The following is a 24,763-nucleotide window of genomic DNA, read 5'->3' on the forward strand; positions in this document are numbered from 1 at the left end:
GGGAAAGCAGTAAAGTGGACGCGAAGTCCGTGGACGCGAAGTCCGGAAAGCGGTAAAATCACTAGGCCGAAGCCCGAGGAAAGCAGTAAAATGGACGCGAAGTCCGTGGACGCGAAGTCCGGAAAGCGGTAAAGTCACTAGGCCGAAGCCCGAGGAAAGCAGTAAAATGGACGCGAAGTCCGTGGACGCGAAGTCCGGAAAGCAGTAAAATCACTAGGCCGAAGCCCGAGGAAAGCAGTAAAATGGACGCGAAGTCCGTGGACGCGAAGTCCGGAAAGCGGTAAAGTCACTAGGCCGAAGCCCGAGGAAAGCAGTAAAATTCACTAGGCCGAAGCCCGAGAAAAGCAGTAAAATGGACGCGAAGTCCGGGACGCGAAGTCCGGAAAGCAGTAAAATGGACGCGAAGTCCGTGGACGCGAAGTCCGTGGACACGAAGTCCGTGGACGCGAAGTCCGGAAAGCGGTAAAATCACTGGGCCGAAACCCGAGGAAAGCAGTAAAGTGGACGCGAAGTCCGTGGACGCGAAGTTCGGAAAGCAATAAATGGACGCGAAGTCCGTGGACGCGAAGTCCGGAAAGCGGTAAAATCACTAGGCCGAAGCCCGAGGAAAGCAGTAAAATGGACGCGAAGTCCGTGGACGCGAAGTCCGGAAAGCAATAAAGTTACTAGGCCGAAACCCGTGGAAAGTAGTAAAGTTACTAGGCCGAAGCCCGTGGAAAGCAGTAAAGTGGACGCGAAGTCCGTGGACGCGAAGTCCGGAAAGCAATAAAGTTACTAGGCCGAAGCCCGTGGAAAGCAATAAATGCGGACACGAAGTCCGGGGACCCGAAGTCCCTAAAGCTGTAAATGCTAAAGTGTAGGGGAGGCAGAAGTGGAGATCGATGCCAGGTGGCATCTCAGAGGTGTCGACAGAAGCGAATTGTTCGGTTTGGAGCCGAAGTCGTGCTCGTGCTACGCCAGGCATCATTTGTTGCGGCTCGAGCAGGAGTCGGGTGGCTTTTCCCCCATAGGGCCCTCCACTCGGCTCGAGGTTGCGATCTGCTGCATGAGTCAATCGCGTGTCCGTCAAGGAGGAGATGCCCCTTGGGGTTCCATGCGTATCTGCAGAGAAGAGCATAACTCTTCGTTAGTCATGTGGACAGTAGTGCGCGCCAAGTGTACAGGGCTGATGCTGTCCCGAAGGTATTGATCTGCTGTAGATTGGCGTTGCTGCTGCGATGAAGTTGCTTCGTCGATGCTTTGCCCTTGGGGTGGCTGTGTGTTTGATCTGCCGGAAGCCGGCTTTGCTGCTGGGGCGGTTACTCGTTGCTCTGCCGGATGTCAGCTCTGTCGCAGTGGCGATTGTAGTTCGCTAGGGATGCCCGGTCTTGCGATGAGGGACTTGAACTCTGGGGTAGAGGCACGTATCCCGAGGAGTCGGGAATCAGAGTCTGCCGTAGTTCCCGCGTTTGTACCTGTGATCCTAACATCATTAGTATGTCATGGGATTACTAGTGATTTGTAAGCACAGGTAAAAGGAAGTGTTTGTAACGCATGCTCTTCAGTTTCGGGTCGCTTGGGCGACCCGTGGAGAGGTTTTGCTTTGGTGATGCCAATGGGGGTCCCGCTTTCAGAGGCCCCGATGTGAGGCCTCCGGGGCTCCTGTTGGCCTTGCATGGGCATATCGAGACGTTCTCAAAGGTGCCCAAGTGGCTCTATCGGTTGTTCAACGCGCCTGTGAGCTTAGGACCCTTCTCATCAAGGTGCCATAAGGCGGCTGCATTTGTAACCCGAATGGGGAATTTTGTTCAAATTTGGTCAGACCTCGGTCTAGTCATTTCCAAAGTGTTATGACTAGAGTCTCGGAAAGAAATGTCTAGGATTTTGGCTTTGTGGTAGCCGATTGAAGGTGGCTGTGACCCATTTTGGAGTTGTGCAATGACAAAGAGAAAAGAGAAAGCTTGGGGAGCACGTTGCCCAAGGCTAAAAGGATACACGAGTTCACGCTTGCCGTGAGATGTACCCCCTTCTCTTCCATCCTTCGGTTGGTGTTGGCTGTCTTGAACTGTTTGGATTGCGTGCTTGGTCGCCCGCTGTGCTTGAAGAAGAATCCGCCTTGGATGGTTGAGTTCGGTAGGAGAGCCGATCGGGGATCGTGTCGGAGTAGATAACCTAGCCATTTCCCTTGGGGATCCCTGGACCGCGCAGTGTGCGAGAGCCTAGGGTGACTGCTTTGTTTATCTCTCATTTTACTCTTCTTTTGCTACGGTCACCCGCCTCGGGGCCGTACCTCTCAACCTAAAGGGGACAAACTCTCCTTTTGCCACGACCGCCCGCCTTGGGATTTTCAGTCGTGCCTCTCTTTTGCCCTAACTTTTGCCTAGGCCGCCCCGAGGGGTTTTCGACCTAGCAGGCTTGATTCTTTTACCTCTCGAGTTTGCAAGGGCGAAGAGTTCGAATAATTCGACCTTCGAGTGTGTTACGTTCTGTCTCCGTCGAGGAGTTGCGTCTGCTGCTCCCCCTTTTTGTCGGGGTTTGTTGATTTCTTCTTTGAATTGGCGGTGCCAGAGTTTTATATCTCGGCAGTGCCTTGTTTTGTTCATTGGCGGGTTTTTCCCGCATCTTTTCTCTCTCTCTTCATTGGCGGGTTTTTCCCGCTTCTTTTCGCTCTGTTTTTTCTTGCAGCTGGGGTCTGTATTGTGCCCCTTGTATTTGTTTGAAACTCCTCGACTTTGCATCATCGAGGCTGCTTTTGTTTGCTTCGCCCCATGGAGACTTGATGTACTTTGTTGTCTTAGCCCAATTTTGTGAGGGCTGGTTTTCCCAGAAGTCTGATGCTTGTGCACTCAAAAGCCGAACTTCGCGTCTTTCGTCCTTGCAAACTTTACAAGTCCTTTCCCCTATTGTCTAAAAAGAAAACAAAATTGCCCCAGGAGTGTGTGACTGAGGTTGTCATGACGCTTGCTATGGAAGATGCCCATTCTTGATGCGAATGACTAGGAGCGTTCCCGTGTTGTTTGTTGGAGTGACCCACCATGGCGACCTCAGGGCGAACTTTAACCAGGGGTGCCCCGGTGTACGTCGCTTGCCGAAGTCGTGTTGTCGCGAGTTTCAACCGGGGATGCCCCAGTGTACGTCGTTTGCCGAGGTCGTGTTGTCGTGAGCTTCAATCGGGGATGACCCAGTGTACGTCGTTTGGAAATGCTCATCATGGGCGGATGATGTTCGAGGTGGTCTCGGTGTGAATGATGAATGTGAATGCCCCAATCTTCATTGTTAATGTGACCTGTGGTGGGCGCCTTGTACAACAATCGTCCCCGATCATGTTTGTGGCTCCGACATCAGTTGTACGTTGGAGAGGTGTGCTCTCGAAGCCGATAGGCATGCTTGTTTGTCCATTGAGACGGTTGCGCTGAAGGCATGCGGCTAGTTCGAACGCTTCCGTCGTCGGCTTCATAGGGGGTACATATTCGTCGGAAACCTCCCTCGTCGAAGTATGAGGAAAGGGTCCGAGAGGAATTCTCAGGGAGATGTGAACCCGTGTATCGTTCTTTGCCTGTGACCGGCGTGTCCCTGTGAGAGATGACAAAGAAGATGATGCATTAGGTGATTGTTCGGTGGAATGTATGGTAAGAAATGTAAAGCGATCCCATGGGAAGTCCCATCGTCCAGCGTGCGACCCATGGGGTGCCGCGCGTGAGGGACACTCAGTTCCGAGAGTTTAGTCATCGCCACCCTGGAGTGGGCAGACCGTGGCTAGGGGCCACATAGGTGTACTTTCCCCGATTGCGGGTTGGCATGCGCAGCCGTCCTAGGGAAGGCTCGAGGAACCGGATCCCATGAGTACAGACGAATCGAACAATTCCGACAGAACCAACAGGGCGTCTTCGGGGTTGTCCTAGTGCGCCCGTGAAGGGTTCGTTCATGCCGGGAGCTCGTTTTGGAATGCATATAAATAAATGTAAAAGAGAGTTTAGGGAAGAGTGCATGTTGCCCCAGTGGCTGGTTGATGGCCATAGCGGAGGGTGGGCAGGGATCATTCTCCGGTCGGAGATGTGATCGTGCTAGTGACTTTCGCCGCGGGTGGGCAGGGCCATGCTTTGTTCATCGGAGCTGTTGCTTGTGATCTTTTGAAGTTGAAGGATTAGACTTGCTCCTCGAAGTATCGCTTGGATGAATTTGAATCCAAGTCAATTTTGGATTTCAGATGAGCCTGAAAGCAGTAAATGCGAGGTGTCAAAACCTGAAAGCAGTAAATGCGGGACCGAAACCCAAAAGCAGTAAATGTAGGATCGAGGCCCGATGCAGGGCCGAAGCCCAAACGTAGGACCGGAGCCCGATGCAGGGCCGGATCCTGATGCGGGGCCGAAGCCCAATGTAGTAAGTGTAGGGCCGGAGCTCGATGTGAGGTCGAAGCTCGATGCGGTAAATGCGGGGCCGGAGCCCAATGCGATAGATGCGGGGCCGGAGCCCGATGCAGGGTCGGAGCTCGATGCGAGGCCGAAGCCCGATGCAGTAATGCGGGGCCGGAGCCCGATGCGGGGCCGAAGCCCGATGCAGTAAATGCGGGGCCGGAGCCCGATGCGGGGCCGAGGCCCGATGCAGTAAATGCGGGGCCGGAGCCGGATGCGGGGCCGGAGCCCGATGCGGGGCCGGAGCCCGATGCGGGACCGAGGCCCGATGCGGTAAATGCGGGGCCGGAGCCCGATGCAGGGCCGGAGCCCGATGCGGGGCCGAAGCCCGATGCAATAAATGCGGGGTTGATAGGAAAGTGCAAGAAATGCGAAAGCAAAGGTCAATGCTGAAGAATAGCGCAAGGCGCTGCAATGCGGTGACGCTGATTTGCTTGCGGTCTTGCTTTGTAGGGCAGGGATAGGGACTTGGTGTTGAAATCCCGAGGAGCTGAATGGATGGGGGACGTTTATTGTCTCAATTGTGATCGATCAGTATTCAGGTTGTCTTCTTGTGTAGAATTTCCTACAATGGGAAAAGAAAACAATGAAGGAGCAAACTATATTCGCGATTTCAGCGTAAGGGCACAGGGGATTGAACTAGCCTGGTAGGCGTCATGCAAGCACACTGAGAGACATGCACAAGGTGTGTCGAGGATGCATGCATGGGCAAGGTAGGGGTGTACTCGCACGACGCGAAAAGGGCACGCCCAGTTGTGCTGATGGAAGCACTTGTAGCATGGAGGGACGTGTGCTCAACCATGCAATGACGTAGTTGATTGCGCGGGATTAATGGGGAGCTAGTGTTGCTTGGATGGTTGGCCCTTGAGCTACCGATCGTCTCGCTGTGGAGGAAGGGTGAGGACCATGAGGGGTCCACCTACAAAAGCGGTCATAACTTTGTCTACCGTGTGGTAGTGTTAATTATTGTGTAAAACAGTAAATGAATAGGATGCATGCAATGCATGAGTTTTCAAAAGCTAATGTTGTCGTTCACATTGACTCAAAAGGTTCAAAGTACAATGCAAATTTTGTAAAATAGAGCCCTAAGCTGATCTTCCACCACACTCGGAGTCTGAGCGAGCACAGCCTCGGAAAGCATTGGTTCTAGGTGAGGGCCTTGCGAAGATATCTATCATATAGTGCATGTATGGTCTTCCACGAGCCCTCTTCCTAGACCTCTCCAGGGCTACGTTCGCTCAAGCGAGCTCCTGACCGCATCTCTGTATCTTGGCACGGGTTTGGGAGAGCTCCCTTTAAGGTGGTTGGTCGGCGAGTTCTTCCTCTCTCAACGACCCCTCGGTGATCGAACCTAGTGTTGATGAGGTCGATCATGTTGTCCCGGAATGTACACCATTCGCGTTCTGTGGCGGGTCAGTGAGGTCCTCGTGTGTTGGCGAACTCTGTCGAGGTGCGAGCAGGAGGCCGAGCAAGGCGTCCCTTACCAAGACGACAAGAAAATCCGCTTAGGACTCGTCAACATGAATGACATCCTAATTTTTGAAAACTGCATGATGCATGTGTGCGAAGAAAGTAAATGCCCACGGCTTAGTACAAATTACAAGGTACATCGCTCTTTCTTATAAAAAACAACAAAATGCCCGTCCTAAAAAACTACGGGCCGACTCAAGGACTCGACTTTGGGTCGGTTGACGGCATGGAGGTAAAAATTGGTCCAGCATGACGGTCCCTGTGTATGCATGGTTTTCGGTGCTACTGGGAGAACCGCTAACTAAGGATGGGGGCTCCCGACTCAAGGGTGTGAATTCCTTGAAATCGAGCGAGGATCTTTGGGGGCCGGTTCGGTGGCATAGCCGACTCGATCCGTTCCCTTACTCGGAACCTCTGACTAACCTAGCTTCCTATATTGGTGCCCGTGGGATGTCGGACAAGGTCCCTAAGAATCTAGTATGATGTGCAATGCATGTGCAGGAAATAAAAGTGCGTAAAATAGATAAGCGGGAAATGCGGAAAGCGGTAAATAGACAAGCAAACAAAACAAGCGGGAACGAGCCCGAACCCTCTAAGTGTCCCCAGTGGAGTCGCCAAGCTGTGCGCACCCGAATTTCATCTCGTCGGGGCACGCATGCGCGCGCCTAAGCAAACGCGGCTAGGGAGTGTCCACCTTCCCGGGGACGCGCGACGGACGCACGTGAGAAGGAGTCGCCACTTGCCATTTTACGACCCGAAGGTCGAGGGCCGGCAAGTTACCCGGGTCTAGGGGTACGGGGTACACCTAAATGCTAAGGCAATGGTTGTGCGGAACCGGAAGTTCCGAATTCGGGGGTTCTATTACGTGCGGGCCTATATCCCGCACGCCCTTTCGGTACTCTAGCTTGCTAGGCTTGCCGTTTTGTTTATTTACCGCGTGATTTAGGGTCGCACTTGACTCGCCCGTTTTGACATCGTAAAATCGATGAATCGATTGAGTTGGGCCAAGAATCCGAAAGATGAGTAGGCTTGTGAGTCAAGGAATCGGTTCGCTATCTTAGCGTTACAGTTCTTCGGACCGTGACGGTCGATTCCCTGCGCGAACCAAGACCATGATTATTCGAGCTTACTCACCCTTTGGTGACGATAGACCGACTTAACCGACTCGACACTCGGACCTCTTGCTCACCGATCGGGGATCCTTACAAGTACACGAATGAATATATAAATAAAATCCTCACAATGTACGCTCGAATAAATACAGAATACAACTGAATGAAATAAATGGATTCCGATCGGCTTGCATTGGGCCAATATTCCGCTCCGGCTCACCGTGTAGTTTGAATAACCGATAAACAAATTAAGGCAACGCGGGCTCAAGGAGCCGGGGGTCGGGTCCGATCGATCCAACGGTCTTTGGGAGAACCGGTCGGTTCCCACTGCTTCCGATGGGCCGATCGAGCTCCCGGGTGATATCTAAACCCGTTTCACACGTTCAATCCAAATCCGCCTTCCACATAGGCCGCATTCGGAGTGTGACGGTGAATCGAGGCTAGATCCCATTCCGCACTCGGGTTGCACGCGCTCGGTGAATTAGGAGGCGTTGGACCTCGTGTTCGGTAGTTTGGGGCATTGGACCCCGTGTAACCGTAACCTATGGGCTCGGGCCCGAATCGCGATAAATCATCATATGCAAAGACAAAACAGAAGAAAACTGATAAAACTGACACAATACAGAAAGTAACTGACAACAACTGATAAGTGTCAGTGAATATCAACGAATTGTGTATTAGGCCGAATGTACGTGATTTAATCAGTTATTAGCCGGGGTTGATTAACAAACAATGTATCTATCCTAAGCAAGCATAAGTGGCGGATTGGGATGAGGTTCTAAGCCAATTACATGTGTGTGTTTGTTTTATGACCCTCATTCAGTTAAGTGTCACTGTGGTTTCACCGAATTAACCAAACTCGTGTTTCGACTCTAGATTGGAATCTAATGTTCCACCTATCCATTATCTAATATTTGATTAAGTCGGGTGCACAATTAGTCCGGTCCTTGGTGTTTTGTAACTGAAATAAAATGCTCCCCACCGAATCTATGATAGAAAGAAAGAAACACCGAAAACGAACGAAATGGACCACGCGAATGAAACTCGCACCCGAACGGGTTGTCCTTTCTCGTTCATAGCTCTAGGTGTTTCCAACTCCCTAAAGTCTAGGGTATCGGTGAATCATGGAATGACGGTTATGCCCTTGGATGATAAAATTGTGATGTTCGTGTATAAATTGGAGATTTGCGTCACACGAAGGAGTCTAAGAAGGACTCTCGTGCCCCGACTCGGGCCGCCTCAAATTGGGCCCGGACCCGAGTCACGGCACGTGAGTACTCACTAGACATTAACTCCATTCGTGTTACGTGTCTCGGTATTTTGAAATTGCGAATTTTGATGAAAAGGGCATTCACGTCGTTCCGTAAATCATCGATGCGTTTACAAATTAATAACCAATTTACCCAATTATTTAGTCCGAGTGATTTATTTAACCGAATGTTACGTCCCGCTTATTCCGCTTGTAAAGTTGTTCGGTGGTGGTAATTTCATATGGTTATCTCGGTTTTAATGGGGAATTGTTCAAAATTAACGTATCTATCATCCAATTATCATGTGAATAACGAAAAATATGAGACACGGATACAAACAATCCCAAGGGACGATTCCAATCATGCCTTACATGCATAATATGCTTAAACTCAAGAACGAAATCTATTTCAACGAAACAAAAGAAAGTCGACGCCGTCAAGGTCTCTCAAACGCAAACGGACACACAAACACGTACACATGACACGTAATATAACGAAATCCACAAAAAATGACGTCGACTCATACGATGGGAAAAACGTGAAACATGGGAACCGACTCATTTCGGGATGGGAGAAACCACCTTAGACCCGTGTGGTCCAAGGGGACTCTCGGCCACACCCATCCAAGAGTGGCCGTGGGTCCTCATGGCTCACGCGAGTCAAGGGGAGCTCTCTAAACCCGATCTAAGCCTATTCCCACCATGCTAATACGTGGTACATGACAAAACAGCGGCAAAAGAGAACGGGGACCGGCTAGCTTCGAGGAAAAAGAAGTACCCTAGCCTCGGAGGAACCATAGAGGCTCACGGGTCACCCCCTCAAGGCTAGACCGTGGGTTACATGGTTCGGCCGTGACTCGGGACCTCTCCCGCTTCGATCCACGTCGTCTCCCCTCATGAGATATACGTTCATGTAGTTTACGAGCATGATAGATAAAGTAAATAGATGCTGGACGTTGTATGGCATGCATGAGACGTCCGGATCCGAGAAAAAAATGCAAGCTTTCACCTATCCCGAACCTTTAAAGCATATTAACACCACACGTAAGTAAATATCAAAGATCCTAACTCCTCTAAGTTAAAAGGGGTGTTACCTAGCCTCGATGCACGAGGGAAAGAGTCGGGGAAGCAGCCACGAAAGTCGCAAGACTCGGTTTGGGCGGCTACGGGTGAGGGACCCGTAAGTGGGCAGGCGCGGCAGTCTCGGGAGAATGGCTTGGCACGCTCGCTCCGATCACGGAACGGTGCAAGGTCGGGCTCGTTGGACTCCTAAGAGGCAGATCTAGGTGGGCACGGAAAGCTCCGAGCGTGCCGAACCCTGAATAAGTCGGAAATGATGAGAGAAGTTCCAGTGAAAACACAGAAAACTGGTTAGCGAAAATGGGCAAAACGGAGGTCGTGCACGGTTGGTCGGCCCTCGGATCGTGACCACCTCTTCACGAGAGAGGGTGAGGGTTGTGAGGAACCCTTTAAATGTGATGGCACGACTCTCCGAGGTCGTGGGATGAAATGGCACGCCGTTAGTGTTCAGTGCGCGCGGTGAGGGTCTCGGGACCCGATTGCAACTTTTGCTGGAACGGGGTCTTGGGGACCTCAAATCGAAAATCCAAGTCCGGAAATGGACTTAGGGGGTAGGAAATATGTAGGCTATGAAGTTTGAGAATTTTTGGGCTAAGTCGGGTCGGGTGGTTACCGGAATACCGGGTGGTTTTCCGGCGATTTTAGCCGGTTTCGGCCTTGGCACGGGCTGAATGAAAGTGAGGGGAGGGGCTGGAGTTTGAGAGGATTTTAGAGGGAGATTGGCTTGAGAGAGAAGGAGAATGAAGAAGTGATTAGATTAGTGAGGCTTGGAGCTTATAAAGGAAGGCTTAATGGTTCGTTTAAGTGAAGTTAACCGTGGTTTAGGGAGGGGAAATGGGCTGCTGAAATTTTAAGAGTGATTAGGGAGGGGAAATGTCACTTAGAGTGTGGGGGAAGCAAGAGGAAGAGAGATGTGAGGTGATGGATGGATGATGGGAGGTGATAGATGTGAGAGGAAGTGATGGATGGATGGAGGGAGGTGATGGATGGGTGATGGGAGGTGATAGATGTGAGAGGAAGTGATGGATGGATGGAGGGAGGTGATGGATGGGGGGAAAATTCAAAAAGTGTGGTGGGGAGCTTGTTGGAGCCGACGGTGGGAGAGGCTTGAGCCTCGGCTTGGGCTGTCCAATCCGAGCCGAGGGTTGAGCCGTGGCTTGGGGTTGAGCCGCGGCTTGATGGCTTGGCTTGGCTTGGCTGTGGGTCCCATCCGATTAGGAGAAAAGCCGGCAAACGCTTGAAACTTGATTGAACGCGCATCCGACCTCCGATGTCCAATTAATTTGAAGATTTGGAATGCTTGAACTACGAGGATTTGAACGAGCCCCATATCGCCATACGTCGTGTGAACGAACGTACGCGTGACTCGGCGCTTCAAGAGTCGATTTTGCCCTGTTCGGACGTTCGGAGTGGAATTTAATACCCTTCGACCTCCGATTGACCTCTGTGCATCCTTGTATTCGTTTTGACGATCCTTTTGCCTCGTGGGGGATCGTTGGCCCGTTGTCCTCGGTTGGGGACCGTTGGCCCGGGAAGGCCTAGGGACTTCGACCGGGGTTTTCTCAGTGTGCTCTGAATGTCTTGAGGTGCTCGGGGCTCGTTGTGATCTGTGCTCTACGTGGACGTGCCCCGAAGGCTCGCCGGGAGACGTTCATGACCACTGAAACGTCCATCGGGAAACCGAGTCGAGTTCCGGAAGGTCATCTGAAGCTTGTTCCCCGGCCCTGGTGGTCCCTGGGTGCCTGTAGGCCGTTTTGAAGGGCCGTTTGCTTGTCGGTGGAGTGAACCCCGAGAGCTATGTCAGAAAAGGCGTCCGTGGGGGATCGGGGTGTCCCGGCTTAAGCAGGATGTCCCGAAAATGCGCCCGGACGCGTCATTGGTCACTTTGGCACTGAGGGGGATTTTTGAAGCCCCATATTGGGCACCTTTCGGTGCTTCGGTGACTCGATGATGAATAGTGCCACAGTGTCAGCTCCGTTGTTTTCGGGGTTCTTTGTTGTAAATTCTTCCGACTGCTCTCTTCATCTTTTCTAATGGACCTAGCTCTTCTTCTGTGGTTTATGACTCCGTGCTCGCCTATTTGCCTCCGATTGCCGGGTGATGAATAGTAACCCGGGCCTTGGTCGGAAGTCCTCCCGTGGGAAGCCGGTGGGCCAAAATGGGGTGCTGACAACCGCCACGATCTTCCCAACAGAAGATGGCTTGCACTCATTGGAACCACGTCACATAATACTTCATCTTTATAGGTCTTCCCAATTGAGAATGGAATACAAACTTGCTGAGTGACTCGTACCTCGCCTTGGTCATTCAGCCATCTCAACTTATAGGGGCATGGATGCTTTGTAGTAGCCAGATTCAGCTTCTCCACCAAGGTCGTAGAAGCAACATTGGTGCAACTCCCACTGTCGATGATAAACTCCGCACACCTTATTTTGGATGGTGCACCGAGTTCGGAAAAGATTCTCCCGCTGTTCTTCTTCCAGCTTTGCTTCGGAACTCAAGACTCGACGAATCATGAGCATCTCACCCTCGTCGGCAAACTCTATAGTCTCTCCCTGCGCACCTCCAGAAACCTCCTCATCCACCCCTTCAGCTTCACTCTCGATCTCTTGAGTGCTCTGGATTGTCATCGCTCGCCGATTCGGACATCGGGAAGCTATGTGTCCTAATCCAAGACATTTGAAGCACTTGATGTCTCGACTCCGAACAGGGCGTTGCGGATCACTGTGCGTCTCCTTTCCCTTTGTCGCCTCAGCTTGAGGCCTTTGAGAGCCTCTTACAACCTTCTGCTGCGCATTCCACTTCGAAGAGGATCCTGAACTAGCAGCCACTGGTTTTGAGTAAAGCACCCGCGATGCATTGAGTTTGCTGCGTTTTCGCTGCTTTTCCACCTTACTGGCCAGCGTAATCACATCTTCCAAAAAGACATAGGGCTGCAACTCTACGACACCCGCAATTTCCTTGTTCAAGCCACCAATAAATCGAGCAATGGTCTGCTCCCGTGGCTCACTCAGTTCGCATCTCATCGACAACATTTCGAAGTCCATGACATAATCTTCAACGGACATACCTCCCTGACGAATACTCTGCAGTTTGAGGAACAAGTCTTGCTTGTAGTACTCGGGCACGAATCTTCTATGCATGATGCGCTTCATCTCCCGCCAACTACGAATCCCATCTTCCCTATCTCTTCTTCGCTGCGCCTTTAAGTTTTCCCACCACAGATTCGCATAATCGGTGAACTCGAGGGCAGCAAGTTGGCACTTCTGGGCTTCGGAGTACTCATAACATTCGAACACCTTATCGACGCGCAGGACCCACTCGAGGTACTCTTCAGGGGAACTCGTACCTTTGAATTGCGGAATCTTTAACTTGAGATTGTTACTGACTCCCCTTTGCTGCCTTCGTGGAACCGGCTGCTCTTCTTCTTCAAGAAGTTCATCCTCCAAGTCAGCTTCATCTTCCACTCGAACATTCCGTCTAGGATTTCGATGTGCACGTTGCGGAGGAGCAGGCACCACAGCCATTCGATCAAGTGCCTGGATCACCACATCGAGCCGTGCAGAGAGCTCCTCTTGCCCCCGCTGAAGCCCAAGGAACTGGGCTTGCTCGAGTGTGAGTCCCCTCGGAACCTGATGGACGTTTTCCTCATCCATTGTGTTTCCCATAATAATTCTTCACCAAACACTCGTGTATACACACTCCTTCACGTGTTTCACTCGGCCAACAAGAACAGAACCTTAAGCTTTGATACCAAATGATAGGCTCATGAACCAGAACTGGGTAAGAAAGAAGGGTGGAGGGCAGAACCAACAAAACTCACTCGATAAGATGACTCGCCACGAGTAAGAAAAGTCGGGTTGATTCGCCACGCTCAAGGAAGAACGATAAGAATCGGGGTTTTCGCCACTAAACAATGAACTTGTTTAGATAAGAAACGCTCTAAGCAATTTCATTCAAATATTCATCAAATTCTGTGTTCTTCTCTTACAATAAGGTGCATACTTATATAGAGAGAATACACCTCCATTGACTCTAGAATAGGAAACTGACACCTAATAATATAGGAAACTGATATTTGATATCCTCTAGTTTACTTTCCTAAAATAGAGTAATGTAATAATCTGAAATAGGAAACTTAAGATTGCTGACTCAAGCTAATATAGGAAATAATATCTAAATTAAGGGAAATTATATCATAGAAATATTATCTGCTCGTAACAGCTGAAGTCTTTTAAAATATGGGCCATCACTTCGGGCTGGACTCCTCGTCTCCTATTCCCAAGCACTTAAGTAAGGTAAAGGGCCCGGGGAGAGTTGCATCAAGCTTCTTGGCCATGGAACGAGTGATAGGACCCGACCTAGATATGGCCTCGTCTTGGACTGCATTCTTGGGCACATCATCCCCTCCCAGCTCGGAAGGATTTGCCCTCAAATCCATATCTTCTTCATCTTCAAAATACGGAGATAGGTCCCTCACATTGAAGGTTGCTGAAACATTACAATCATCGGGCAACTCAATCTTGTAGGCATCGTCGTTAACCTTCTCCTTGACAAGAAATGGACCCTCAGCCCGCGGCATCAGCTTACTCTTTTTTTACTTGGAAACCTCTCCTTGCGAAGGTGAATCCAAACAAGTTCACCTAGATTGAAATCTTCCTTTATTCGCACCCTGAGCAAAAGCTGCATTCTTCTTCTCAATCTGCCTCTTCACTTGCTCATGCAAAGCTTTGATCTGCTCGGCCCGTTTCTTGCCATCGAAACACAATCTTGAACTGGTTGGTAAGGGTGCCAAATCAAGGGGTGTAATAGGATTGAAGCCATAAACCACTTCGAAAGGAGTCTTCCTAGTAGTGCTATGGATGCTCCGATTATAAGAGAATTCAACCAGTGCAAGGCAAGTATCCCAACTCTTCAAGTTTTTACTCACAGCAGCTCGAATCAAAGAGGAGAGAGTACGATTTACCACTTCTGTTTGACCATCAGTTTGCGGATGACATGCCGTACTGAATAGCAATTTAGTTCCAAGCTTCGCCCATAAGGTCTTCCAAAAGTAACTTAGGAACTTAGGGTCCCGATCAGACACAATGCTCATAGGAATACCATGCATCCTCGCCACTTCTTTGAAGAACAAATTAGCAACATGGGTAGCATCATCGGACTTGTGACATGGAATGAAATGAGCCATCTTAGAGAAGCGATCAACCACTACCAGAATCGAGTCTTTGCCCCTCTGAGTCCTTGGTAAGCCAAGTACGAAATCCATACTCAGATCAATCCATGGCTGGTCCGGTACTGGCATAGGCATATATAGGCCATGGTGAGCCTCCTTGCTTTTTGCCTTCTTGCAAGTAATACGCCGTTCAATAATCCGATGCATGTCCCGAATCATTTTTGGCCAGTAGAAATGCTCCTTGACCATCTCAAGAGTCTTCTTCTCTCCGAAATGGCCGGCTAAACCCCCAGCATGAGCCTCTCGCACTAATAACTCACGAACAGATCCACTCGGAATGCAAAGCTTGCCAAGCTTATACAAGTATCCATCATGCATATAATACCCATCAACAACGTCCTTATCGCAAGCCAAACGAATTGGAGAAAAATAGGGATCATCCACATACCGACTCTTAATCAGTTCAAACCCCAGCAACTTAGCATTCATGACTGAAATCAATGCATACCTTCGAGATAGGGCATCAGCCACGACGTTAATATTTCCTTGTTTGTACTTGATGACATAAGGAAATATCTCCAAGTATTCCACCCATTTGGCATGCCTTCGATTCAACTTATTTTGTCCCTTCAAATACTTTAGGGACTCGTGATCGGTGTGAATGATAAACTCCTTGGGGACTAAGTAGTGTTCCCACGTCTCAAGAGCCCGGATCAGAGCATAAAACTCCTTATCGTACGTCGAGTAGTTCAGACTCGCACCACTTAGCTTCTCACTGAAATAAGCTATTGGGCGTTTGTCTTGCATAAGAACAGCTCCAATTCCAACTCCTGATGCATCACATTCGATTTCAAACGTCTTGGAAAAGTCAGGTAGGGCTAAGATAGGAGCTGCACACAGCTTCTCCTTGATGATCTCAAAACTTCGTTGGGCTGATTCACTCCACTTAAACTCGGTACCCTTCTTCATACATTCAGTTAATGGAGCAAGTATAGTGCTGAAATTCTTTACAAATCTCCTATAAAAGGATGCCAAGCCATGGAAACTCCTCACCTCGGATGCGGTAGTGGGAGTGGGCCATTCTCGAATAGCCTTGACCTTTTCTTCGTCCACCTCGACGCCCTGCTGAGAGATAACAAAGCCAAGAAAGACGACTTTGTCCTGGCAGAATCGACACCTCTTCATATTGCCATATAACTTCTCTCGTCTCAGAATTTTGAAAACTCTCCTAAGATGCTCAGCATGCTCATCGAGGGTCTTGCTATAGACCAAAATGTCGTCAAAGTAAACAACGACAAAATGGCCAATGAATTCCCGCAAGACATGGTTCATCAGCCTCATAAATGTGCTAGGAGCATTGGACAGTCCGAACGGCATAACCATCCACTCATATAGACCATGCTTGGTCTTGAAGGCTGTCTTCCACTCATCTCCCTCCTTCAGATCGATCTTTGAAAACACCATCGAACCATTCAACTCGTCAAGCATATCATCTAGTCGAGGAATGGGATAACGATATTTTACTGTAATCTTGTTGATGGCCCGACTGTCGACGCACATTCTCATGGATCCATCCTTCTTGGGCACCAAAAGAGCTGGTAAAGAACATGGGCTCGTGGACTCCCGTACATAACCCTTCTCAAGCAATTCATTCACTTGCCGTTGCAGATCTTTCGCCTCATTCGGATTGCAACGATATGCCGGTCGATTAGGCAAAGCCGCTCAAGGAACGAGATTAATTTGATGCTCAATCCCCCTAATCGGAGGCAACCCTTCCGGCAACTCCTCAGGAAATACATCAATGAACTCCTTTAAGAGAGCCATGAACCGAGGCGGAAGAGAAACCTGCTCTTCAGGTGTGGCTTCCTTCATGAACAGAATGAGAACTAAGTTGAAGTTCAACAAAGTCCTCTCAAGCTCTCCAAGAGTCATCACCAAGCTTTCTTTCTTCGAGCCATTGGCACTCGGACTCTGGTCCTTCTGCACTTGCTGTGGACTAAGCGGTGCTATGACAATGCTCTTCTCATCTTTGGTGAATGAATAAGTGTTCTTGTATCCATCGTGCAAAGCCCTCCTATCGTACCGCCACGGTCTTCCCAACAGAAGATGGCTTGCACTCATTGGAACCATGTCACATAATACTTCATCTTTATAGGTCTTCCCAATTGAGAATGGAATACAAACTTGCTGAGTGACTCGTACCTCGCCTTGGTCATTCAGCCATCTCAACTTATAGGGGCATGGATGCTTTGTAGTAGCCAGATTCAGCTTCTCCACCAAGGTCGTAGAAGCAACATTGGTGCAACTCCCACTGTCGATGATAAACTCCGCACACCTTATTTTGGATGGTGCACCGAGTTCGGAAAAGATTCTCCCGCTGTTCTTCTTCCAGCTTTGCTTCGGAACTCAAGACTCGACGAATCATGAGCATCTCACCCTCGTCGGCAAACTCTACAGTCTCTCCCTGCGCACCTCCAGAAACCTCCTCATCCACCCCTTCAGCTTCACTCTCGATCTCTTGAGTGCTCTGGATTGTCATCGCTCGCCGATTCGGACATCGGGAAGCTATGTGTCCTAATCCAAGACATTTGAAGCACTTGATGTCTCGACTCCGAACAGGGCGTTGCGGATCACTGTGCGTCTCCTTTCCCTTTGTCGCCTCAGCTTGAGGCCTTTGAGAGCCTCGTACAACCTTCTGCTGCGCATTCCACTTCGAAGAGGATCCTGAACTAGCAGCCACTGTGATAGGGTTGAGCCGGTCGTTTGACTATTAGGTTGGAATATGCCTTCTAGAAGATGGCCACCAAATCTGGTTGGAATTTCTGGTTGGAATATCTGGTTGGACTATTAGGTTGGAATATGCCTTCTAGAAGATGGCCACCAAATCTGGTTGGAATATCTGGTTGGAATATCTGGTTGGACTATTAGGTTGAAATATGCCATCTAGAATATGCTTGTTTTCCTTAGTTGTCTTCAATTGCAAGAGCATTATATAAGCTCCTCCCTAGGTTAGTTTTAGACACAACTCTTCTACCATTTTTCCTATCTTGTGAGAGATATTCTCCAAATTGTTCTTGTTGAACTTATGCTTCAAGGGTTGCAAGTCGATTACTTGTAGTTCTTAAGCTTCTTATAATATCGGTTTCTAGCTCTATATAGCTACGGGGTCGATATTCCACCTTTCGAAACCTCTATCTTGGACAATCCGGGAATTGATTCCTTGTCATTGTTGCTGGGTTCCGCGACGAGTTCGACGGGGTTCGCATCATTTTGGTATCAAAGCTTAGGCTCCAAATTGAGGTTTCATCTATCCTTGTTCTTTCCTTATTCACCATTCTGGAATTTTTAGATCTATCTTCCATTTCTATCCTTTCCATTTAGTCTTGACTGATCCATTCATAGCTATTAAAAAAAAAAGTGAAAAAGAATAAAAAAAAAAAGAGGAGAGGAGATCTGATTACACAGGCCTTAAGTAGATCTGTCATAGTTGCTTCCATTCTGCTTTTCTCCGATCGTATTTGTGTCCATTCCATCTTTGATTTGTCTGGGCTCATTCCTTTTACATACATCTTGTCCATCCATATCTCTTTGCTTCTTTGCTACTTGGAACTGATATTATAAGTGGCTCGAGCGAACAAGTAATTTCCTCAAGGACTTGTAATTAGATTGCTCAGTTCGTCCAGAACTTTGTGGAGAAATCTGTGAGAGGAAAAAGGCCAGAGGGAGTGAGACCATCAGAGGGTAAAAGCCATTGTATTGAGTGAAATACGAGAGTTTGTGTGACATCGATTTGAGAGTAAACACGTGAGGGAGTGATTGTGAGGTCCTTTTACTCTAATATTTCTTTGCAGATTTCAACATGTCGCAAGAAGATAGCGGGGGACATGAGCAAAGTAGTAGAGGGCCTGATCAAAGCACAATTATTCGGGCTATGCAACAACAATTTGAGCGAATGAACATGGTGCTCAATACGATTAATGACCGGTTGGAGAGGCATGATGAGCGGATTGACCAGTTGCGACAAGCTCCCAATCAGCAACCAAGGAGGAACAATAACCGACAGCCAGCACCTACTACTGATCCATTTGATGGCCACGAGGAGGGATCCTATGATGATGAGGATGATGTGTCTTCCATTGCCGCAATGAGACGAGCTCGAGGAGCAAGGGCTGAGATGCCATGGCGCGGACGTGGAAGGCGCCAAGAAAGAGACACCGTTGATCGTAATATGGGGTCCATCAAGCTGACCATTCCTCCATTCCAAGGCAAGAGCGATCCCGATATTTACATCGAATGGGAAAGGAGGGTTGAACTGGTTTTTGATTGTCACAACTACTCCGAGGAGAAGAAGGTGAAGCTTACAGCTGTGGCATTCACCGACTATGCCATAGTTTGGTGGGATCAATTGACGGTGAGTAGACGCCGAAATGGAGAGCAACCTATTGACAATTGGGAGGGCATGAAAGCTGTCATGCGGAGGAGGTTTGTCCCATCCCATTACTACCGGGATTTATACTTGAAGCTGCAGAATCTTAAGCAAGGGTCTAAGACCGTGGAGGAGTACCACAAGGAGACGGAGATTGCCATGATTCGCGCCAATGTTGAGGAGGATCGAGAGGCAACCATGGCTCGGTTCATTAGTGGACTTAATCGGGAGATTGCCAATATTGTGGAGCTGCACCATTATGTGGAGCTTGAAGAATTGGTGCACATGGCTATGAAGGTTGAGAGGCAACTCAAGAAGGGGGGACGATCGTCATCCAGGTTCGAATCCTCTAATTCGAATTCGAAGTGGACTCCTAAGTTTGAAGGAGCTGGACCTAAATGGGCTGGTTCGAAGCAAGAGGAGAAGACCAAGGGAGACAAGCCCGCAACCAAGCCATCATCTGATTCTAAGGAGAGGGGTAACTCTTATTCCCAACCTCAAAGAAACCGTGATGTAAAGTGCTTTCGTTGTTTGGGTTCTAGTCATTATGTTTCTCAATGCCCGAACAAGAGAGCCGTGATTATGTTAGATAACGGGGAGATTGCAAGTGCGGATGAGCATGAGAGTGACACTGACTCTATACCATCACTTGAAGATGCCGATGATGTGGAGCATGCTGTATCGGGTCAAACTCTTGTTGTTTTGAGAGCTCTACATGTGCAAACCAAAGAAGATGGTGATGGGCTACAAAGAGAGAACATTTTCTACACTCGATGCCACGTGAAGGATCGAGTATGTGGACTGATTATTGATGGAAGAAGCACTGTGAATGTGGCAAGCAAGCTGATGGTGGAGAAGCTTGGTTTGAGCACTCAAAAGCATCCAAGGCCATATAGACTTCAGTAGCTGAATGAGAGTGGTGAATTAAAGGTGACAAAACAAGTGTTAATCTCATTTTCTATTGGGAAGTACCATGATGAAGTTTTGTGTGATGTAGTTCCTATGATAGCCAGCCATTTGTTACTCGGGAGGCCATGGCAATTCGATCGAAGAACTACACATGACGGGTACAAGAATCGGTATAGTTTCATCAAGGATGGTCGAAGCATGACACTTGCACCGCTGCCACCACATCAAGTGTTCGAAGAGCAACTCCAAATCAAAAAGTCCAGTGCTGAGAGTTCAAAAGAAAGTAAGAGAGTGGCTGAACCAAAAGAAAAGGAGAGATGTGAGAGTTCAGCCTTGAAAAGAAAAGAGGGGAAGAAATTGAGTTTCTTCACAAAAGAAAGAGAATTAGAAAGTGTTAGTAAGGATGAAAGGCCAATGATATTGTTCTTGTACAAAGAGGCCTACTTATCTACTAATTTTAACCCATCTTTGCCTAGTGTTGTGGTTTCTCTTTTGCAGGAGTTTGATGATGTGTTTCTTGAGGGGACGCCACCGGGATTGCCACCAATCCGTGGGATCGAACATCAAATTGATTTCATTCCAGGAGCGCCCATTCCAAACCGGCCAGCATATCGGTGTAATCCCGAAGAAGCAAAAGAACTCCAAAAGCAAGTTGATGAGCTGCTGACCAAGGGCTATGTTCGAGAGAGCATGAGTCCATGCTCTGTGCCCGTGTTGCTTGTTCCCAAGAAAGATGGCACATGGAGAATGTGTGTGGATTGTCGAGCTGTGAATAAGATAACGGTAAAGTATCGCTATCCTATTCCTCGATTAGATGATATGCTTGATGAATTGCATGGTTCCACTATATTTTCTAAGATTGATTTGAAGAGTGGATACCATCAAATTCGCATGAAAGAAGGAGATGAGTGGAAAATAGCATTTAAAACCAAGAGTGGATTGTATGAGTGGTTAGTGATGCCATTTGGATTGACTAATGCACCCAGCACATTTATGCGCCTTATGAATCATGTCTTGCGTGCTTACATTGGAAAATTTGTTGTTGTTTACTTTGATGATATTCTGATTTATAGCAAAACTGAGCATGATCATATGAATCATTTGAGGTGTGTTCTTGAGGTGCTAAGGCATGAGAAGTTGTATGCTAACCTTAAGAAGTGTGAATTTTTCTTGGAAAGTGTTGTTTTTCTTGGTTTTGTCGTAAGTTCCAAGGGTGTGGAAGTGGATGAAGAGAAGGTGAAAGCAATCCGGGAATGGCCTACACCCACTACCATTGCTGAGGTCCGAAGCTTCCATGGCCTTGCTGGGTTCTATCGAAGATTTGTGTGCAATTTTAGCACCATAGCTGCTCCTTTGACCGAGATCATCAAGAAGGAAGTTGGCTTTAGATGGGGCAAGGAGCAAGAGAATGCATTCAATACCTTGAAAGAAAAGCTAAGTTCTGCTCCTTTACTGATTTTACCGGACTTTTCTAAACCTTTTGAAATCGAATGTGATGCTTCCGGTATTGGTATAGGTGCCGTCCTTATGCAAGAGAAGAGGCCTATTGCTTACTTCAGTGAGAAGCTCAACGGGGCTGCGTTGAACTACTCCACATACGACAAGGAGCTCTATGCTTTGGTGAGGGCTTTGGAGACATGGCAGCATTACTTGTGGTCCAAAGAGTTCATCATTCACACCGACCATGAGTCCTTGAAGCATTTAAAGGGTCAAAGCAAGCTGAACCGAAGGCACACACGTTGGATCGAGTTCATCGAGATGTTTCCCTATGTGATCCAATACAAGAAAGATTCGGGGACGAATCCTTTTGAAGAAAGGGGGAATGATAGGGTTGAGCCGGTCGTTTGACTATTAGGTTGGAATATGCCTTCTAGAAGATGGCCACCAAATCTGGTTGGAATATCTGGTTGGAATATCTGGTTGGACTATTAGGTTGGAATATGCCTTCTAGAAGATGGCCACCAAATCTGGTTGGAATATCTGGTTGGAATATCTGGTTGGACTATTAGGTTGAAATATGCCATCTAGAATATGCTTGTTTTCCTTAGTTGTCTTCAATTGCAAGAGCATTATATAAGCTCCTCCCTAGGTTAGTTTTAGACACAACTCTTCTACCATTTTTCCTATCTTGTGAGAGATATTCTCCAAATTGTTCTTGTTGAACTTATGCTTCAAGGGTTGCAAGTCGATTACTTGTAGTTCTTAAGCTTCTTATAATATCGGTTTCTAGCTATATATAGCTACGGGGTCGATATTCCACCTTTCGAAACCTCTATCTTGGACAATCCGGGAATTGATTCCTTGTCATTGTTGCTGGGTTCCGCGACGAGTTCGACGGGGTTCGCATCACACTGGTTTTGAGTAAAGCACCCGCGATGCATTGAGTTTGCTGCGTTTTCGCTGCTTTTCCACCTTACTGGCCAGCGTAATCACATCTTCCAAAAAGACATAGGGTTGCAACTCTACGACATCCGCAATTTCCTTGTTCAAGCCACCAATAAATCGAGCAATGGTCTGCTCCCGTGGCTCACTCAGTTCGCATCTCATCGACAACATTTCAAAGTCCATGACATAATATTCAACGGACATACTCTGCGGTGAACTCGAGGGCAGCAAGTTGGCACTTCTGGGCTTCGGAGTACTCATAACATTCGAACACCTTATCGACGCGCAGGACCCACTCGAGGTACTCTTTAGGGGAACTCGTACATTTGAATTGCGGAATCTTTAACTTGAGATTGTTACTGACTCCCCTTTGCTGCCTTCGTGGAACCGGCTGCTCTTCTTCTTCAAGAAGTTCATCCTCCAAATCAGCTTCATCTTCCACTCGAACATTCCGTCTAGGATTTCGATGTGCACGTTGCGGAGGAGCAGGCACCACAGCTGTCAGCACCCCATTTTGGCCCACCGACTTCCCGCACAAGGATTCCCGACTAAAGCTTAGGACACTATTCATCGCCCGGCAATCGGAGGCAAATAGGCGGGCACGGGGTCATGAACAATAAAGGAAAGCACGGTCCACTGAGAAAGGCGGAAGAAAGCAGTCAGAAGAACAGATGAACGAGGAATCCCGAAAACAACGGAGTTGGCACTGTGGCACTATTCATCACTGAGTCACCGAAGCACCGAAAGGTGCCCAATATGGGGCTCCAAAAATCCCCCTCAGTGCCAAAGTGACCAATGACGCGTCCGGGCGCATTTCCGGGACATCCTGCTTAAGCCGGGACACCCCGATCCCCCACGGACGCCTTTTCTGACAGAGCTCCCGGGGTTCGCTCCACTGACAAGCAAACGGCCCCTCAAAGCGGGCCTACAGGCACCCGGGGACCATCAAAGTCGGGGAACAAGCTTCAGATGACCTTCCGGAACCCGACTCGGCCTCTCGAGGGACGTCTCAGTGGTCATGAACGTCTCCCGGCGAGCCTTCGGGAATTTCCACGGAAAACAGAGACCACAACGATCTCTGAGCGCCTCACAATAACCCCGAGCACCTCAAGGCATTCAAGGCACACTGAGAAAATCCCGGTCAAAGTCCCTAGGTCTTCCCAGGCCTACGGTCCCCGACCAAGGACAACGAGCCAATGATCACCGACGGGGCAAACGGATCGCCGAAACGAATGAAAGAGTGCACAAAGGTCAATCGGGGTCGACGGACGCTAAACTCCGCTCCGAACGTCCAAACGGGGCAAAACCGACTCCCGAGGCGCCGAGTCGCCCGAGCGCTCGTTCGCATGACGCATGGCGATATTAGGCTCATCCAAATCCTCGTAGTCCAAGCATTCCAAATCTTCAAATTAATCGGACATCGGAGGTCGGACGCGAGCTCAATCAAGTCTCAAGCGTTTCCCGGCTTTTCTCTTAGTCGAATGGGGTCCACAGCTCAGCCAAGCCAAGCCTCCAAGCCATGGCTCAACCCCAAGCCACGGCTCAAACTCCAAGCCGCGGCTAAAACCCAAATTCGGTGGCTCAATCCTTCAAGAAGCTCTCTCCACCACACATTTCAAATATCTCTTACACCCATCAACTCCACTCTTACACCCATCAACTCCACTCTTGCATCCATCAACTCCACTCTTCCATCCATCACTTCCCATCAACCTTTTCAAGACAACTTCCCCTCCCTAATCCCTCTTAAGAAATTCGGATGCCCTAAGCACCATTTAATTGCATTTAACTTCACTCAATCTTGTCATTAAGCTTGCATTTATAAGTCCATTTGGTCATTAACTTAAACACTTCTTCAACTTCACTCTCTCTCAAGCCCATCTTTTTCAAGAACTCTCTCAAACCTCAGCCCACTCCCTCATTTCCGTCCCCCCTTACCAAGGCCGAAACCGGCCAAAACCGCCGGAAAACCACCCGGTATTCCGGTAACCACCCGGCCCGACTTAGCCCAAAAATTCTCAAACTTCATAGCCTACATATTTTCCACCCCCTAAGTCCATTTCCGGGCTTAGAGTTTCCATTTGAAGCCCCCAACGTTGAGTTCTGGTCGCATGAAGAATCGGGTCTCCTAGGCGTTACCCGCGTGCACCGAACACCTCCACGCGTGCCATTACTTCCCACGACTTCGGAGAGTCGTGCCATCAAGTTTAAAGGGTTCCTCACAACCCTCACCCTCTCCCGTGAAGAGGTGGTCACGATCCGAGGGCCGACCAACCGTGCACGACCTCCGTTTGGTCCATTTTTGCTAATCAGTTTTTCTGTGTTTTCACGGGAACTTCTCTCACCATTTCCGACTTATTCAGGGTTCGGCACGCTCGGAGCTCTCCGTGCCTACCTAGATCTGCCTCTTAGGAGTCCAACGAGCCCGACCTCGCATCGTTCCGTGATCGGAGCAAGCGTGCCGACCCGTTTTTCTCCAACCTGTCACAGCCGCTGCTTCACGGTCACCTACTGCCCGTAGCTTCCAGCCGAGTCTACCGACTCCCAAGGCCACTTCTCCGACTCTTT

General features: G+C 49.0%; 1 protein-coding gene across 1 annotated transcript; it reads left to right on the plus strand.

Annotated features, from left to right (window-relative positions):
* Nucleotides 1–18,334: 18,334 nt before the first annotated feature.
* On the plus strand, nt 18,335–21,658 carry LOC116214409. The gene is made up of 5 exons (XM_031549817.1): nt 18,335–19,763; nt 19,899–20,203; nt 20,309–20,593; nt 20,681–20,760; nt 20,884–21,658. The coding sequence occupies exons 1-5, from the start codon at nt 18,335–18,337 to the stop codon at nt 21,656–21,658; spliced, it is 2,874 nt and encodes a 957-aa protein (XP_031405677.1).
* Nucleotides 21,659–24,763: the final 3,105 nt, after the last annotated feature.

The sequence above is a fragment of the Punica granatum genome, chromosome 7 (genome assembly GCF_007655135.1).
Source record: "Punica granatum isolate Tunisia-2019 chromosome 7, ASM765513v2, whole genome shotgun sequence".
In the NCBI taxonomy this organism is placed as follows: Eukaryota; Viridiplantae; Streptophyta; class Magnoliopsida; order Myrtales; family Lythraceae; genus Punica; species Punica granatum.

Bases quoted from the DNA above. Each gene is read 5' to 3' on its own strand.
- LOC116214409 (XM_031549817.1), top strand. From the start codon at position 18,335: ATGTCGCAAGAAGATAGCGGGGGACATGAGCAAAGTAGTAGAGGGCCT. The intron at 19,764-19,898 runs GTTTGAGCACTC...TGTGTGATGTAG, and splicing joins GCTGATGGTGGAGAAGCTTG to TTCCTATGATAGCCAGCCAT. The intron at 20,761-20,883 runs GTTAGTGATGCC...TCTGATTTATAG, and splicing joins AAGAGTGGATTGTATGAGTG to CAAAACTGAGCATGATCATA.